This window comes from Sebastes umbrosus, chromosome 12 (assembly GCF_015220745.1).
Source record: "Sebastes umbrosus isolate fSebUmb1 chromosome 12, fSebUmb1.pri, whole genome shotgun sequence".
Classification (NCBI taxonomy): Eukaryota; Metazoa; Chordata; class Actinopteri; order Perciformes; family Sebastidae; genus Sebastes; species Sebastes umbrosus.
In genome coordinates, this window is record NC_051280.1 from 25,114,770 (window position 1) to 25,131,767 (window position 16,998).

A 16,998-nucleotide genomic window follows, 5' to 3' on the forward strand; every position below is an offset into this window, starting at 1 on the left:
ATGGAGCCAATATGTATAGAAGGGAGTTCTTATGATGGCTGCTACTTAACTATATTGAATGGCAATTAGCCACATGCGCCATTTCTCTTTGAACCTCTATGACTCAACCCACTAAACTACAGATGATTACGGGCTCTCTTCAGAGATGTATTGTCAGTAGCTTTCATCTCCATAATTCTCATGCTCTGCTCTACTGCTTTTTAGAAGCATGGGCTGCATTTATCTGGATTAAAGGTCAGGAGCTGGAAAACTTCTGCTCTGTTTCTTGCACTTCACTCACTGTGGACTCTCAACCAGTTTTTTTAGAGTTATTTTCCAGCTCTTATTGATTAGCCAATCAGCGTGTTGATGGTGAAAGGAGGGATGAAGAATGGAGGGAAGGAGATGTCTTTTCTTCAATATGTCTTTTTGATTTCAATACAATAACTCCTTATTCTTTGCTAACATAAGACCAGTGAGAAAAGGCTCTGATAGTTTTCCAAACAGTGTGATTTCATCTGTTTCTTTGAAAGGCCGTAGCTTTTAACACACTTCAGGAAAGTGCTGGCACTCTTCTCACATCAGAAGTGGTTATAAAGGAGCTGCACTAATGGAAACCAGCGGAGAGAACAGGTCGGACCAGGCAGACTCATGCAGTAGTGATGCTGTTAATCCTGGTGGCCGGGAACTCTCACCAGAAAGATGCTTTCGCAAGCAGGTGGTAAACAAGCATCTCCGTCGATACCGGCGCTTCACTGTAGCGAACACCTGGTAAGACTCGGGTTGGTATGTTTGTGTGAGAGGACGAGACAAAGAAAGAGAGAGAGAGCTGTTGCTTCACTCTTTGTTTGTCAGCTCTACTTATTTATGTGTTTTAGAGAGCTACAGCAGGTGCGTGGTTATTTTGGATTTATTTATGAACTCACACAGACCCTTATTAAACAGTAGCTTATTTCAAGTTGCCAAAATATGTCCCTGCTCCAGGGGTGAGTTAGAGTCCAGGAGAGTTATTTATCTAAAGGGATTATTTGGTATGTAAAAACACTGGAAATTGCCAGTAACATATGAAGAGTCTGGCGATGATAATTGGCTGCAGTTTCCCGCATGTCAAGTTTATTTATAGAGCCAAAAACCTTCTTGTCTCGGAGGGCGTTTACAATCTGTACAATATACAATGTGCTCCATCTTTAAAACCTCATTTTGGATAATGAACTCAAACAGGAAAGAGACAAAATCTGTGATTAACCTCGGGAAAAGCGTCAGAGGAGGAATCTTATTCCAGGATGAATTATATACAACAGATGCCGTGGCGACAGCAGCACCAGATTTACAATAGTATAGTTTATTGAATACATTTTATCCAGATCCTGTGCTATTTTTTAGTCAATTTATTTATTTATACATAAATAAATAAATCTAGACACATGCCATCACAGTGCAACATTTCAATATGTGTTGAAATGTGTGAAAGATGATGACATTATTTCATCATAACTTGTTTCTGTTGTTGAAACATTGAAAAGTACAATCTGATCAGAGTGTTTTTCCTCTGGGATGTGCTGTTCCCTTCCTTGACCCTTGCATGAATAAATGCTCATCATCAGTGCTCATGATTACTTAGGGATCCGGTTGGCGTTTTTAAAAATATATGTTTATATAGCGGAGGTCTTGGTTATGAAAGCCAGCCTGTTTCTTTTTTTCCTCCATTTGCACTCAGTTGATAATGGGAGGCTCTGGTTCTTCTCAGTCTCAATGTCTCCCAGTCAGTCACACTATCAGCCTATTGAGTTACCTCTAGAGATAAATGAACTCTATTTGTTGTATTGTATGTGGTCATACAATATATGAACTTTATTGCTAATAATACTCTGTCCTCTGCCAAAACTAGAACATAGTGTTATTTGTTGGTTATATTCATGGTCATTTTGTAAGGAGAACAGTCTAAGAAGTAAAGTCCTATGCTAAATTAAGACACACCCTTGAATAGGATCATCTCTTCGCTTATTTTTGGCGATCATGTTGGACTGCAATATCGCTCGACAGCATCTTGGGAACCTTGTCCCACACACCTCTACCCTACTAACAGTCCCTCCATCTCAGCCCTGCTCTCCTACCCAAATAAGGAGTGGCTTGTAGTCTCACTGTATTCTCTTGTGATCCTGATAATGCAGTTTTAATTTTTAAGGCGAGACACCCCAGGTAAAAAGATAGTTTTTCATGCACTGGTTAATTTTGGGCTATTTTGTTTCCATAACATCCAAAATACACATTTAGGTGTTTATTTGCTTCTTTAGGCTTCTCCTTAATTCACCCAAAGTTAGCATTAGATAATGCCTCATTTTCATATTTAAACATACAATTTCAGAAAACTTGTAATACAAAAATAATTGTCTTAATGTGAGTAATCAACTGGGGAAGTTTCAGGGTGGTATCTATTAGTTAATTTGTGTATCCTATTAATCTGCAGTGTCTTGCAAAATGTATGGAACTTTATAATATATATCTTTAAAATGAGGTTTCTTTCAGACTCTGAGACAGAAATCTTCAATTCAATTTCACTTACATACACCAAACTTTCTAGTTTGATTCCTATCTATTTTCTGAAGGTTTTTACAGATTTGGTTGTTCATATATCATTCATAGCCTGATTTATAGAATATTTTATTCCTAACATTTTTTTTTTTTATGACTGTTGACAGTATTTTATGATTTATGAAGTGATTAAAAAGATAGCTTTGACTCTAATATGTCAACAAAATGAAACAATAATTTTTAACCTGGCTCTATCCAATGTTCAGATTTCTGTTCTGTAAATGTATGCAAATTATTTCATCATATTTAATAAGATAATACCTCATTTGCATATTTAAAAATTAAAGGTTTAGAAATCTTGTAATACACAAAATAATTATTACACCATATGCACATTAGTGACATTTTCTAAGTTGACAAATAAATTAGAGCTGCAACGATTAATTGATTAGTTGTCAATTATTAAATGAATCGTCAACTATTTTGATCGATTCATCAGTTTGAGTGAGAAAAAAAGTCAAAATTCTCTGATATCAGCTTCTTGAATGTGAATATTTCTGGTTTCTTTACTCCTATGACAGTAAACTGAATATATTTGAGTTGTTGACAAATCAATCATCATCACCAAACAACTAATCGATTAATGGAGAAAGTAATGGACAGATTAATCGACAATGAGAATAATCATTAGTTGCAGCCCTAAAATAATTGGGAGTCATGATTTTCCACTTTAATACCTCCTTTTTCACTCTAAACTCTAGTGCATATCCTTTCATAGGACATCATAGGCAGCCGAGTGAAGGGCGGGTGGGATGATGAACGCACTGACTAATCTTCAGTGGTTTAGTACAGAGGGGGAAAAGGACAGGCGGTCAGATAAACAGAGCAACTGCAAGTGTTCCAGTCCAGATCTGCCTGTTAGCGATCTGCCAAGCTTTCGTTATTCCAGCACGTGGCCTGTTACTGCACAGAAAGAGGGTCTGTCAGTGTGTGTTTGAGTGTGTATGAGCGAGCAGCCACAGTATCGGGGCTTTTTGTTGCCTGATGAGAAGAAGGGAGTAGGTGGAAGAGAGAGAAGAATGCCGCGGAGATCCCCTAGGTGCAGGGTTGGGCACTTTGACTTCAGCGAGGAAGTGGTCAGTAAAGCACACCTCTCGGCTCCCAGGTGATTCTTTAGTCTTTAAAATATTTCTGGGTTTCTTTTCTTCTTTTTTGAAACTATTTTATTGAGCTAAACTGTTGATCTAGACTGTGTTTTGAGTCTTTCTTTTCTTGCTACATGTGTCTAGATGCTTTAGAGTGATTGCATCATTGGTAGATTGCAATGGGAAATTCAAACTTTACAGTGCATTGCCAAAAGAAATTGTTTCCAAAAAAGAAAGAGAAGTGAGTTTTATTTCTGTAAACCTCTGTAATGCTCTACAGTATCTAGGATCTGGCTCTACAGAGATGATGCGTCGTTGTGGCAGACTGTGGTTTTCCTGTTTGTGTCAGATTAAAAGATCAGATAGATGTAGGTAAAAGCATGTTGTTAACGTTGTGGGAAGTTGGGATTTGGATGACGCAAAACGGCAACACAGATGACGTTTATCACTCAGCTTGTGCGTAATCAGTTTGCACATTTCACATTAATCTGAGCTTTACTGGCAGAGGTGTGGGACTGAGAGCGTCTCACTGGGATATGAGCCCGGTTAATCCCACATGGCGCATGAAATGTGGGGCAAATGGTGAAGTGACCTTTGGGACAGTTGTTCCATTACATGAGAAGACTTTTAGACGGGCTGGTTTAATGAGAACTAACACATTCCTGCTGAAATTGGACTAAAATGTCAACATGTCTTATATTATCCAAGCTGAACTCAGGATTTAGTGAGAGGGATTCATGATTTGTGGCATCTGTTGGTCCTGCGGGGAGTTGACTCTTTGACCTTTCACTCTAAACTCCGGTCCTTCCGACCTGCTGATCATCTGGTTACACAATAGCTCGTCCTCTCCTCCTGCACCAACTCCATGCGGACAAACCGATTATATCCGTCTGTGCTGGTTCCACTGTGGCAAGACATGAAATTGGCTGCCTGTTGGTAGGGATGCACCGATACCGGATTGGATATCGGGCCAATACTGACTCAAAAAGCTGGATCGGATATCGGTTACATTGGAGCTGATCTATTCAATTCAGTTCTATGTTTATTATACACATTATATACTGGAATTTCAATTGCTGTTTACGTTTTGACTAATTTGTTGCTGCATTAAAAAGGTTTACACTTGAATTGTAATTCCTGTGAATTTGAAGATTTTTTTTTACCAAGTTGCTAGTGTACAAGTTATTATTTTAATAATAAATAACAATTTACTAAATTTATATCTAATGTATTTATTTGTTATATTTGGTTAGGAAAGTAATGTTTAAATCGAAGCCTGATGTTGCCTTACACATAAAAGAATGATCCCAGTCACTTCCACACAGTGAGGCATAGAGCTTATTGATTAAACACTGGTATCGGATCAGTACTTGGTATCGGGACTGAAAAAGTGAGATAGGTGCATCCCTACTTGTTGGTTTGCTTTTGCTCTGAGCATTTATTCCTGTCTTGATAAGTTCAAGACTTCTTCCACTATCTCTCCTCTTTGTTTTCTATAATTGCATATTATTCTATTGGACTGTATTTGTATGTTTTACAGGCCGGGGACACACATTGGAAATTAACTTGGGCTTTAAACTATTTGATTAAATGTTGCATCAGACTTTTCATGTTTTTATTTTGTCCTTATTCAATTTATTTGTCAAGGACCATGTACAGAAACATTAATCCCAAACAATGAGATGAGATGCTTGTTCCACATTAAACTACTGTGTTTACCATCTGCACTCCCTGAGCAGGTAGATACAGACACTGCAGCACACAATAGATCCATTATGGTGGAGTGTATCTGTCACTATAAATGAGGCTAAATAAAAAACACTTGAACAAGCTCGACATCACACCATAAGGAGCTAATCTCTCTCCGCTGGTTGTGAGTGGGGATGAATGAGTGCAGCTGTCATTTTATTGTGATGAGACACAGACCAGAGCAGAGCAGCAGTTTACAATAAAAAAACAACCCCTCCTCCTCTCACTGACCAGCAAAGCATACTTATTTAATGAGCACAATAGTTTGGGTTTTTAGGCCATGGATGGATGGGTGAGCAATCATTTTAGGGTTTATGCAACCATCTCTTTCCTGGACGGGATTTGTGAACATGTTGCGCAAGCCAGGACTTAGTGGCAGCTTATTGAAAGTACTCAGTACATGATGATGCTGATGATGTAAATGATTAGATTGATGATTGATCAGACATAGACTCCGTAAAGGTAAAGATTTAGGAATGACTAAAAACCATTCACTGATTTCATTTAATAATATGCATGCTCTCTAAATATAAAAAGTACTTTTTCTTTCTTTTTTTCCAAAGAGGAGACAATACATGTGAATAGGATAAAATATTTTAACTAATAAATATCACCATGAAACCTCCCCCAGTTGTTTACTTCCATTTCGACATTACATGTTTTGGGAAATTGTAGGTTTAGATATGCAAATGAGGTATTATCTTATTAAATATATGCTAATTTGCATACATTTATAGAACAGTAATCTGAACATTCATTTTATTTACCTATTAGAGTCAAAGGTTTTTACACATGGGATTTTATCTCTTTTTATCACTCCATATATCAGAAAATGCGGTCAACAGCCATAAAAAAATAACTTTTTAGGAATACAATGTTCTATAATTCAGGCTATGAATGATGTATAAACAACCCTCTATGTAAAAACCTTCAGAATATAGATAGGAATGAAACTGGAAAGTTTGGTGTATGTAAGAACTGCTGAAGTGGAGATTTCTGGCTCACAGTATAAGGAAAAACCTAATTTTGAGAAAATGGCCTTTACAATATGTATTGTAAGATTTTGCAAGATCCTACAGTTAAATAGGATGAAAAAACTAATAGATATCACAATGAAACTTCCCCAGTTGATCACTTACATTAAGACAACTATTTTTTTCTATTAAAAGTTTTCTGAAAATGTATGTTTAAATATGCAAATGAGGCATTATCTAATGCTAACTTTGGGTGAATTTAGGAGAAATCTACAGAAGCAAATATACAAAGTAGTAAAATAAACACCTAATTGTGTATTTTGGATGTTTTCTTTCCACTAGTCTGAAAGAAGATGTGTGTTATTATCTCAAAATTGACCAGTGCGTGAAAAAAACATATTTTGCCTGTAGTGTTTCACCTTAACTGATTACATTTGTTTGTTTTTCTCTGTGTTCTCTTAGCTTTGAAGGGGAAAATGGTCCATCGTTATGCTGCAGTCCTTCAGACCTGCAGGCCTCCCCGGGTTCAGGTCTGGTTCTACATCCCAACCTGGCGAGCCACGGCCAACGCCGGGAGTCCTTCCTGTACCGCTCCGACAGCGACTACGAACTATCGCCCAAGTCCTTGTCTCGAAACTCCTCCATTGTTGGAGAACTGTGAGTTGAAATAATCATTGAGAGAGACTGCTGTCGTATCAAGTCCAGTATGTTCAACTGTGTCTTTTATTAATACTTCTCACATCCCATCTCATTTCAGGCACGGAGAGGACTTGATTGTGACTCCATTTGCTCAGGTAAGAGAAATAAATTAAATAAATAAATCTGCTCCAAAGAACTTCAAAGTCATCTTAATGGTGTTTTGCTGGGGAGCATTTTTTGGCAAACACATTTTTCCCCAAGGGCTTTTATGATGAGAAGCACCTCATGGATCCAGAAAGTAACTCACTCACTAAGGAATGATTAACTTCTCTGCCCCCTGGTGGCTTTTAGTAGGCATGGCAAGGTCTTTTAGACTTCAACTGTAGTTGAATTAGACCGGTCTAGCTCTGCTCTCTGGTTGCAATTAGCTCCAAACAATCATAATGTCATGTGATGATTGAAACTTGGAGGACAGTAGATACTTTGTGCTGTTGTTCATAATGGTGCACTCTTTCAGATTGCAGCCTTATGAATTCAGCAGCTACAGTTTCCCACCTTGTTACAACATATTTAAGATAAAGTCCCGGTTTATGAACGTGTGCACATCAGTAATTCCTAAAGGTTGAGAATTGATTTCGGCGGGAGTGGGAATGACGAGTACCATTCAGCATCGAGAGGCAGCTGCAAAAACGACACTGAATTCACTGTTAATCAACAATTCTACATTACCCAGACACGATAATTAGTCAGTCAGTCTGCATAATGAGCTGCATTTCCATGCAAACAAGAATACTTAAAAATACACAAAAACACATTTTGAATTTTTGTAGTAGCCGTCACATTATCATAACATTATGAATATCATATAAATTAAATTATAATTATGTATATTCTCTCAAGCCTCAAAATATTTCTATATACATTTTTTTATTTTTTATTTTTTTGTCTTTTTCATGCTGATATTCCTCGTACTTCAACCCCACCTTTCTTCTCATCCCTGTTTTTCTTGCTTTGTTTTTTAAAGGTTCTTGCGAGCCTTCGGACTGTCAGGAACAATTTCACCACCTTGACAAATGTACAGTGTGCATCCAATAAGTAAGTAATCTCATAATTTCTATTATAGTGTCTGCTTGTGTGTGTTTTTTTTTTTAGAGTGACTACATGTTGCAGATATGATTTTTGTGAGCTGATTAAAAATCCACAACATGATTTCTTTTGTAGGAAATCTGCATGTGAATTTTTAGCTTTCAGGAATATGTTTAGAGGCTACAATTCAAGATACCAACATAACTCACTTGGTGGCGCCAATGCATCAAAAAACATTTCTAATACTATTGTCTCATGAAGGAAGCACTCCCATTAAACCATGCACAGAATCAGAGAGACTTGTGCTTTTAATGCAAAAGCTGGTTTGCAGCATACAGTTACATTTTATTTCATTTTTTGGTGGAAGCGTGGGTTACCTCATCTCATTTGAGTGCACGAAAGCAGCTCCCTCTGATCACTGAACCAGGTCAGCAGCTGCAGTTGCATCAGGTTTGCCAGAGGTGCACACACAGTCAGAGTCAATACGACCTCAGAGAGAGGGGTCACTGTGAGCCAAAACTGAATTAGACATGACAATGTCACATGGTATAGCCTGACCTGCATGTGTCCAGTTCAGAGAACTGAGGGAGCATCTGGTTTGTGTTTGTGCTGTGGCAACAATGATTGCTGCTTAAACCCAATCGCACTGTGAATAAAATACTGCAACCCCTTGTTACGCATCTTGATTTTAATAGCTACTGGCTTGTTTCTCTCTGGTTGCAGGAGGTCTCCTGCTGCGAATCAGCCTCCTCTTACTAAAGTCTGTCTGTCAGGTGAGTCCTACCATCATGAGCCTGCAATAAGCAATGCAATTCAGCGTTGTTTTTATTGTGGTAGTTGTATAAGTTCAAAGAAGTCAAAAGTTAAGTTTTGCTGTTGGAGGATTTGAAAGATAGTCCAGTCATGTGGATCCTCATATGTGCAGTTTTATGCATAAAAACTACAGATAGAAATTTGATATGCTTGTGACAAGAATCTGCACAGTTGCAAACAACATTTATAATTTGAAGAAGAAGTTTAATAAGCAATGAATAGCAGTGGCATACAGCAAGTTACTGCAGTCTCATACCTGTGCAGGCAATAAAATAGATTGTGCCTTTGCAAACAAAGCACACATTCACATTTCATATTTAGTCTTCCACATGCCATTGCTTAATTAGCATACATGGGCTGTCATTATTGCTTATAAACATTTCCATGTCACCACAGTAACATATGTATACACCGCCAGCACGAGCTGTGTTATCTTTGAGCATTTTTACATATGCAAATAGAAACTGTAATCATATGAGTTATAGATACAAGAAACTATGACTAGACAAATTCCCATGTACTGATGTTGTGAACGGACAGAAGGAAAGAAATAGGTTAAGAGCCACGTCAAGAGATTTAATGGTAAAGATTCAGATGTGAAGGAGGGACGGGTGAAAGAAAGGGAGGTGGAGCTATTAGTTCCTGCTACACTGGTTCTTCAAGCCTGATTGACGTCAGCGCGGCCTGCACACAGGCGCTCTCCACTTCCTATCAGCACAGATGGGCTGCTTGAAGCGTCCCGCAACAGGAAAAAATACAAGACAACTGTGCAAGTCTCTTATTGTCTTTCCTCCTCCTCCACACTTCTCACAAACCTTGACCTTCAGAGTAATCTCTGATGAATGAAACCATCCCGTTGTTGGCGTCCATCATGATGCATGTTGATGATGAAAGGAGAACAACAAGCATGATTAACTTAATGTCTGAATTAGTTAGAAACCTATGACACACAGTAGTACACTTATGGTTCTAATACCACTTCCTGTTCTAGATAGAATTTCACCATCGTCATGTTTTCCTGCGATCACAAAGAACATACAGTACACCTGCCACTAAATAATAGTAATTGTTCACGAGGAGACTCCAACAATTAACAATATCACAAGGAAAGATGCCCTCATATCCTCCCTCGTGCTGCTTTCTGTCTCGTTTTCGTCAATCGGAAAAGGAGAACAGATTTTTCCTGTTTTGCGTCTGTGTGTTCACTGAGGTAATATCCCCAGTTGTGGAAAAGATGCAGTACCTGCGTCTTTCTGGGCATGAGCTCAGCTTAGATGGCCGATTAGGAGCTCTATGAAACTTTTAAGACCTCCTCTAAAGGGATTTGAAATGGACACAGTGAAATAGAGTGAAACACGTAAGAAATTAAGAGTGTGTTCCTGTAGGAAGATGGTGAGGTTAGACACAGAGATCGAGTGGGCTCCAGGGAGGGTGAGAGATATGCCAGATTGTTGCAGAGTGAGATGGGAAAGAAAGAAGACGCAGCAAAGGTCAGAGAGAGACGTCACAGTTTGAGCCCTTTAATCAGATGCAATATGGGAGAAGAAAAGAAAAAAGGTCAGATTGAATGGAATAAACAAAAAGAGCAGGAACGTGACTGGGTGAAAGTGTACAACGGGGGGGTATATTAAAAATCAAATGCGTCACTGCAGGCTGTTTACGCTGTTCACAATCTTACTCCAGTAACGGGAGGGGATTGTACTTTTCATCATGTGAGTTTGCAGTTTACGCTTCAAATTTGGCTCCATCACATGCAGTCCCGTGAGCCCCGCCGCCAACAAAGGGTTCCCTCTTCCCTGACTGATTCAGATTATAGGCTTTGCTCTACATAACGCCTGATAAATAGAACTTTTGAGGAAAACGGTCGATCGTGACGTCTTTCACCGCCAGGACTGGTGATTAATCTGTAACGGTTATCACTAGCAGGGTCTGTGGTTACTGAAACCTCACGTTGTTCTTGGAGGGAATGTTCCCTTTGTCTGGCCTTTAGATATTAATGTTTACACACTGCAATGTCTTGCAATATATTTCCATTGCAGTGCCCTTTCATCAAAATTCCTTAATGGCCTTCCAAAGGGAAAAAGGTTTGTCCACCATTGTGTAAGACGTCCCTGACATAGCCTTTGAGGCCAAGGGTTAAATCATCATATAGACTAATAAAAACATCATAGCTTACGCATAAGTTTTAAAGTGTTGGTGTGGGTCTGTTGGCCAGCGCTACGTGACTCACGTTGCAGTAGAGGAGAAATGGCAGAGCGTAGATATTTTCTACTAGAGGTAGATCAATTAATTAGTTTGGCCAATTAATCGGCGCCAATGGGAGGTTTTATAAACTATCGTTTTTGGCGAAACCGGGCTCTGATGGCAGCACAGCCTCGGATCAGTCACGCGGGGACGTACATCACCGTTTTACATGGAGGCTCCATACACAAAGTCAAGGGAGAGGGGGAGAAGAAGAGTTCTCTCTTGAATATATAACGCAACACTATCAGCTCTTTGTCCAAGATACAAGACAGTCAGACACTTAGGGAAATAAATGATTCACTGTTACTTTAATTTGCCAATTAAGGCGTTCTTTCTTCCAAATAATCCAGCCATGATGAAACCATCCATTCATGAAATTAAATCGCACACCTTAGGATCCTCCTTAACCCTGGGAATATGCTTGAACACCAATGGTCTAGAAGAGTAGCATTTAACAACATAACAGGACAAGCAACAGAAGTAATCCTGGTCAGTCAAAAGCCACAGAACAGCTCATCGCCCATTGCAAATAAATGGAACATATTTCAACGACGTAATCCACCAAATCACACTTCACGATATTCTCTTACTAATGATTAAATTCGGAGTAAGAAAAAAATGGATTTATTAAAAGTAAAGAAGGTATTGTCCGATTAATCAGCTTTTTCCTGCTCCAAACTATCGTTATTATATCGGCCTTTTAAAAGTCCACCATCGGTCGACCTCTATTTTCTACATCGCAATTCATAATTAATCTGGAAAGTAAACAACTGTTTTTTAGGTACACATTTCAATTTTTTCCAATGATTAAGACATGTAGGCTACTTTACATGTAAATAAGGTGCCAGAGTGCATAAAAATAGCAACAAAATAGAGCTTGTTTATAAAAAATATACCCCCCTACAGAGCTCCGGGCTAAGCCCCGATCGTTAGGCTATGTCATGTTTACTTGTATCACCCTGCTGGTCCGAAACCCCGTCCACATCTTGGCAGCGCCGCAGAAAAGAGCTGCGTTTCCACTGAGCTGCTAAATAGACCATAGCAACCGTCAATGACTTCACCTATGTTTCCAGTTCAGTGAAAATGTAAACGTGCATACGTTTACGTAGATGGGGAGGATGTACTCATAATTGTATAGTCGGTCTGATCGGTACACTCATGTGACGGAGATGCCTATTATTATGTTTACATTGGGCCCGCTCACGGAAATCAAATGCCCGCACACGATGCATGCCGCCGGGTCGGTTTTACCCAAAAACCTGTTTGTCTCTCTTTGCGGGATGCATGCCAGCTGCTCAGAAAGAAGTTACTACAGTTCATCCTGTGAGAAAATTAATTCTGCACCGCAGACAACTGCATTCACACATGCACATTGAAATAACTTGGAAAGGCCATGTGACTTCGTGCGTCACAAAATAAGCATTACTCATCTATCTTTTGTCTCTCTTTGTAAACATGTCTTGAAAGCGAAGTAATGAAAGACTGATCTGAAACCGGTTATTCTGACAGAATGAGAGGGAAGAATAGCAATTGGTAATCACCGGTAATTTGCACCTTGATTCCAATTAACAAGGGCAATAAATCAGGGCAGGAGTGTTTGTTTGCAGTTGTGCAAGTCTGTGTGTGAATGCATACAAGTGCAGCACAAAATATAGTGTAATATAGCGTTTTTTAACAGCCTAGTAAACTGTGTCCAAATATTTATAATTAAATCCAACCTACATCCAACCTCAGAGTGTCTGGATGATTTCTTGCCCATATTATTTGTGCATGAGACAAGTGTTTAAATATCATTACTGATGATGAAGTGTACTCCGTCACATTTAGAATAATGAACAAACAGATGGACAGCGGTTGGACACACAGACGGACAGCTGACCACAAACTGACAGCCAGAACAAATTTGACCTGTCATTTCCAGTCTGGGCAGTCCGATTCCGCTCCCGTCTGCAGCAGTTGCTCTGCAGCAGGAATCCATGTCAGGTTTTCCAGGCTCAAAGCCAGAGGAGCGGATCCGGAGGGCTGGAAGCATGCTGCCTGGATAAGTATTTGAATTATGTCATTGACGTCAGCACAGTCATAAAACCTCGCTGCGGCCCATCCCTCCGGCTGGCCCGCGCCAACACAGCTCCATGGTGCATTGTCAAGGAGCTGTCAAACAGGCCCTGATGAGCTCTGTGTGTGTGTTGGTTTAACTGTTGAAGCCTTTTGTTTTGACAGGTGAGGAGATTCTGCCTCAGTTGTTGTTAACTATGAAGAAACCTAATCAGGAGTGAAGGTTGAGGTTGTTTGTGAGAGAGCACAGATGAGTGCGATGGTGTGGTTTCGGGGATGGACCTTCCTGTAAATGTACAGCACATCACCGGTTCCCCAGAGATTACTTCCTTTAAACATGACACCACTCTCCTAATATATCAAATGTCTCATACAGTAGTCACTTATTTTACTGAGGTATCAAAATAACAGTAGATAAAAAAATAAATAAACAGAATGTATGCACACAAATGCATACATACATTAATATAATAGAAGGGAAGCATTCATTTTATGATATTTTTAAAGGTATAATATGCAAGAATTTCCTGAAAAACAATGTTTAAACTGATGCCTCTCAATCATCACTTCTGACTAGGGGTGTGACGATTCACTCAGCTCAAGATACGATACGCGATACACGATATTAGGTTCACGATCTCGATATGATACGATATTATAACAATAATTTTAACAAAACTTGAAAGATGAAAATATATGACTGAAAAAATAGCCTTTTATTCAAAAGACACAAAATGAAAAAAACAATGCTGTTTGCCCTATAAATTGATTTTTTATGGTATCAGTCCTTCCACCTGTCCTCTGCTGATGCCACTCACTGCTGCAGGTAACAATAGGGCTGGTGGGGGGCTTTGTCTCAGCCAGCTGATCAGTTTACCAGTAAGATACATGACTAACCTAAACAGTTGGACTACACAGCCTACTGCCAGCTTTAGTTTCAGTTTTGTGTAGCCGAGGGTTTCGTTGCTCCTATACTTTATGAAGACACATTCTCTGAAACACGGCTTACTAGAGGGAACTAAAGTCATTCACAACTCAAGTAAATAACTTACACGTGTTTACAGTTAGCTGTTAGCCGCCGACCTAACGCGCTCTGCTTGTGTAAACATAGCGGTGGAGGATGAGAGACAGCAGACTTGCAAAGTTTTATTGCACTTACTAACAGCAACGAGCGTAGCGTCAACTCGTCTCCTCCACCGCAGCCTTTCTGATCAGCTGTTCACTGGCTGGGCTGTGTGTGTTGATGTGTGTGGAGCTCCGACAAGGCCTATGAAAGGAGGCTGAGTCATGGGCGGACATGCCTCTGGGGGTATGACACATGCGCAGTGTTACTGAAGCTGCGGCCGTGCGTTGCGATTGGTTCAATTTCGGCGAGGGCAGACCAGATTTTACTGCGCATGTGTTGTAGCGCAAAGATACAGTATGAAGCGTACTCAGCCTCCTTCCATAGCCTGATATCACGATTCAGTTTTTTGTCTCGACGAAGCATATCGTCACGTTTTTATATCGCGATATTTCGTGACACGATATTTCGTCAGACCCCTACTTCTGACCCACTAGACGTGTGTGGTGGTGTCGATCTACAGAGACCCTGCAGCCCTCTACCTGTATTTTCTCCTTTCGTCTTATTTTGCTGTGTTCGGGGCACTTCTGGGCTTCAGCAAACAGCCTTGAGCCCCCCCCACCCCTCTTGACCGAGAGCAGCGCTGACACACAGCGGACAAGATGAAGCCTGCCCTTCGGCTTCCTTCATTCAAAATCCGGCAATGCGGCACCTTCCTGCATGCTTGTGGTCGTGTTTATTTGTGCTTTAGAACGTAACCGCCGTGAAACAATCAGAAAATAACGTTTTATTTCTCCAATTCACTGCTTTGTTCTCATTAACGCCGCTCCCCCTCTTCATTCACTCTATAGCTTGCTTTACCACCACTGCTCTCTCTCTCCCTCCCTCGCTTGTTGAGCCGAGGACGAGTGGCAAACTTTGAATGTGTTTACAGACAGAAACCAACAACGGTTACATATTATACCTTTTAAGCAGTATACACAATGCAAATTACATGACCCAAGAGCAAAGTTTGTTTTACTCAAGTAGGAGAGTCACAAATATTTACAGTTTTTGTGTATTTTCCCACCAGGTGTGTACTGTATTCATTACAAAGCTCCTTTATGTTGCTCTCTGATTGGACAAACATTTGGTAGAATTAAGGTGCTTCTCTCCATTTCTTTCTCTTTCTTTCTGCGTCTGTATGTCAAACCCTTTTCTCCCTCTTTCAACTCGTGAATAAATTGACGTACATTGGGGATGATACAAAGGTGATTCATTGGCCCCCCCTCCCGTTCTGTCTACGCTCCATGTGTAGTGAGAAGTCAAACGCAAACCACACTGAGCACGTGCACCCACAGTATCCGTGTCAAAGTGTGTTTTTTCCCTTTCAATGTGGTAAGGTCGAGATGAGGAATGTTTGGTTTGCGTACGTGAGCATAGCTCGGAGCTGTTTACACTTCAACTGAGGGTGATGACTCGTCTGTTGTCACTGGCCTCATTATTCCCAGACAACTCAAATTAATAAGAACAAACAAGACTTAACCCATATTAGTCACCGTGTTAATGTCAACTTCATCATGAAAACCTCAACCTTACAGGTCAAGCTTGTGATGCGGCTTACACAAAAATGTTTGCTGTTTACGATAATTGTGAGGTCATTCAAGTACTTTACTCATCAACAGTTTTGACGTACTTGACTGTTTCAGTTTTTCAGACTGTTTTTTTTTATATTCCTACTCTACTTCATTTCAGAGGGAAATATTGTTATTTTTCTGTCATGTATTTGTACTAGTTAGTTTGCAGGTTAAGATTTTACATACAAAACATGAATTCAAATGTATTATCAGTGGTGAAAAAATTACTCATATCCTTTAGTGAAGTAAAAGTAACGATACTACACCGTTAAAAAAAAAAATCTGTTACAAGTAAATATCCTGCTTTAAAATTCTACTTGAGCAAAAGTACTAGAATATTATTAGCAAAATGTACTTAATTTAGCAAAAAAGTAAAAGTCCTCAATATGCAAAATGACTCTTTTCAGAGTGTTTAATCATGGGAACTTCAAGGTCCCGAAAGATTATATATATTTTTTATTTTCTAAGATAAGTTTTTATCGTGTGCTACAAGATTAAAAAAATCAAACCAAAACAAAAACATTTTGGGGGGCACTTCAGGGACTTTCCCAGGGATGTTTTTAATGATTTTAATATATCGTATTTAATAAGTTGATCACTTGTTTTGTTTGTCAAATCAAAGTAACTAGTAATTACAGCTGTAAAATACATTTAATGAAGTAAAAAGTAATATATATTTCCCTCTGAGATGTATTGGAGTAGAAGTATAAATTAACTAAAATGGAAATACTCAAGTAAAGTACAAGTACCTCAAACGTGTACTTAAGTACAGTACTTATAAGGAACTTGTGAGTAAATGTACTTAGTTACTTTGCACCACTGATTGTTATAATTATTATTATGGATTGAACTACCCAACAGCATATAAAGTCTCCTTGACCAGCTCCAACATTAAAATGTTCCTTATTTGTTATAACATCAATAAAAAAATTACGTATTAAGACATTTATCTAATAATACTTTTGTAATTTTACTTAAATGTTTCAATGAAGGACTTTCAACTATAATGAATGACTTTTTCATTTTGGTATTACTACTCTTACTTAGAGCTGGGCGATAATTCAACATGATAATTTATCATCTTTCAATGGAATCGTATCGTG

General features: G+C 39.1%; 1 protein-coding gene across 3 annotated transcripts in view; it reads left to right on the forward strand.

The window, feature by feature from the left end:
• LOC119498285 (cAMP-specific 3',5'-cyclic phosphodiesterase 4B-like) overlaps window positions 1-16,998 on the forward strand; it is a 57,964-nt gene that overhangs the window by 23,299 nt on the left and 17,667 nt on the right. For 2 of the 3 annotated variants that reach the window (XM_037786993.1, XM_037786994.1), the window contains exons 5-8: window positions 6,842-7,036; window positions 7,137-7,173; window positions 8,043-8,113; window positions 8,828-8,877. In XM_037786993.1, coding sequence (XP_037642921.1) covers window positions 6,842-7,036; window positions 7,137-7,173; window positions 8,043-8,113; window positions 8,828-8,877 — 353 coding nt within the window. Of the gene's footprint in view, window positions 1-3,494; window positions 3,677-6,841; window positions 7,037-7,136; window positions 7,174-8,042; window positions 8,114-8,827; window positions 8,878-16,998 lie in introns of those variants that run through there. The other variant, XM_037786995.1, reaches the window with a different exon arrangement.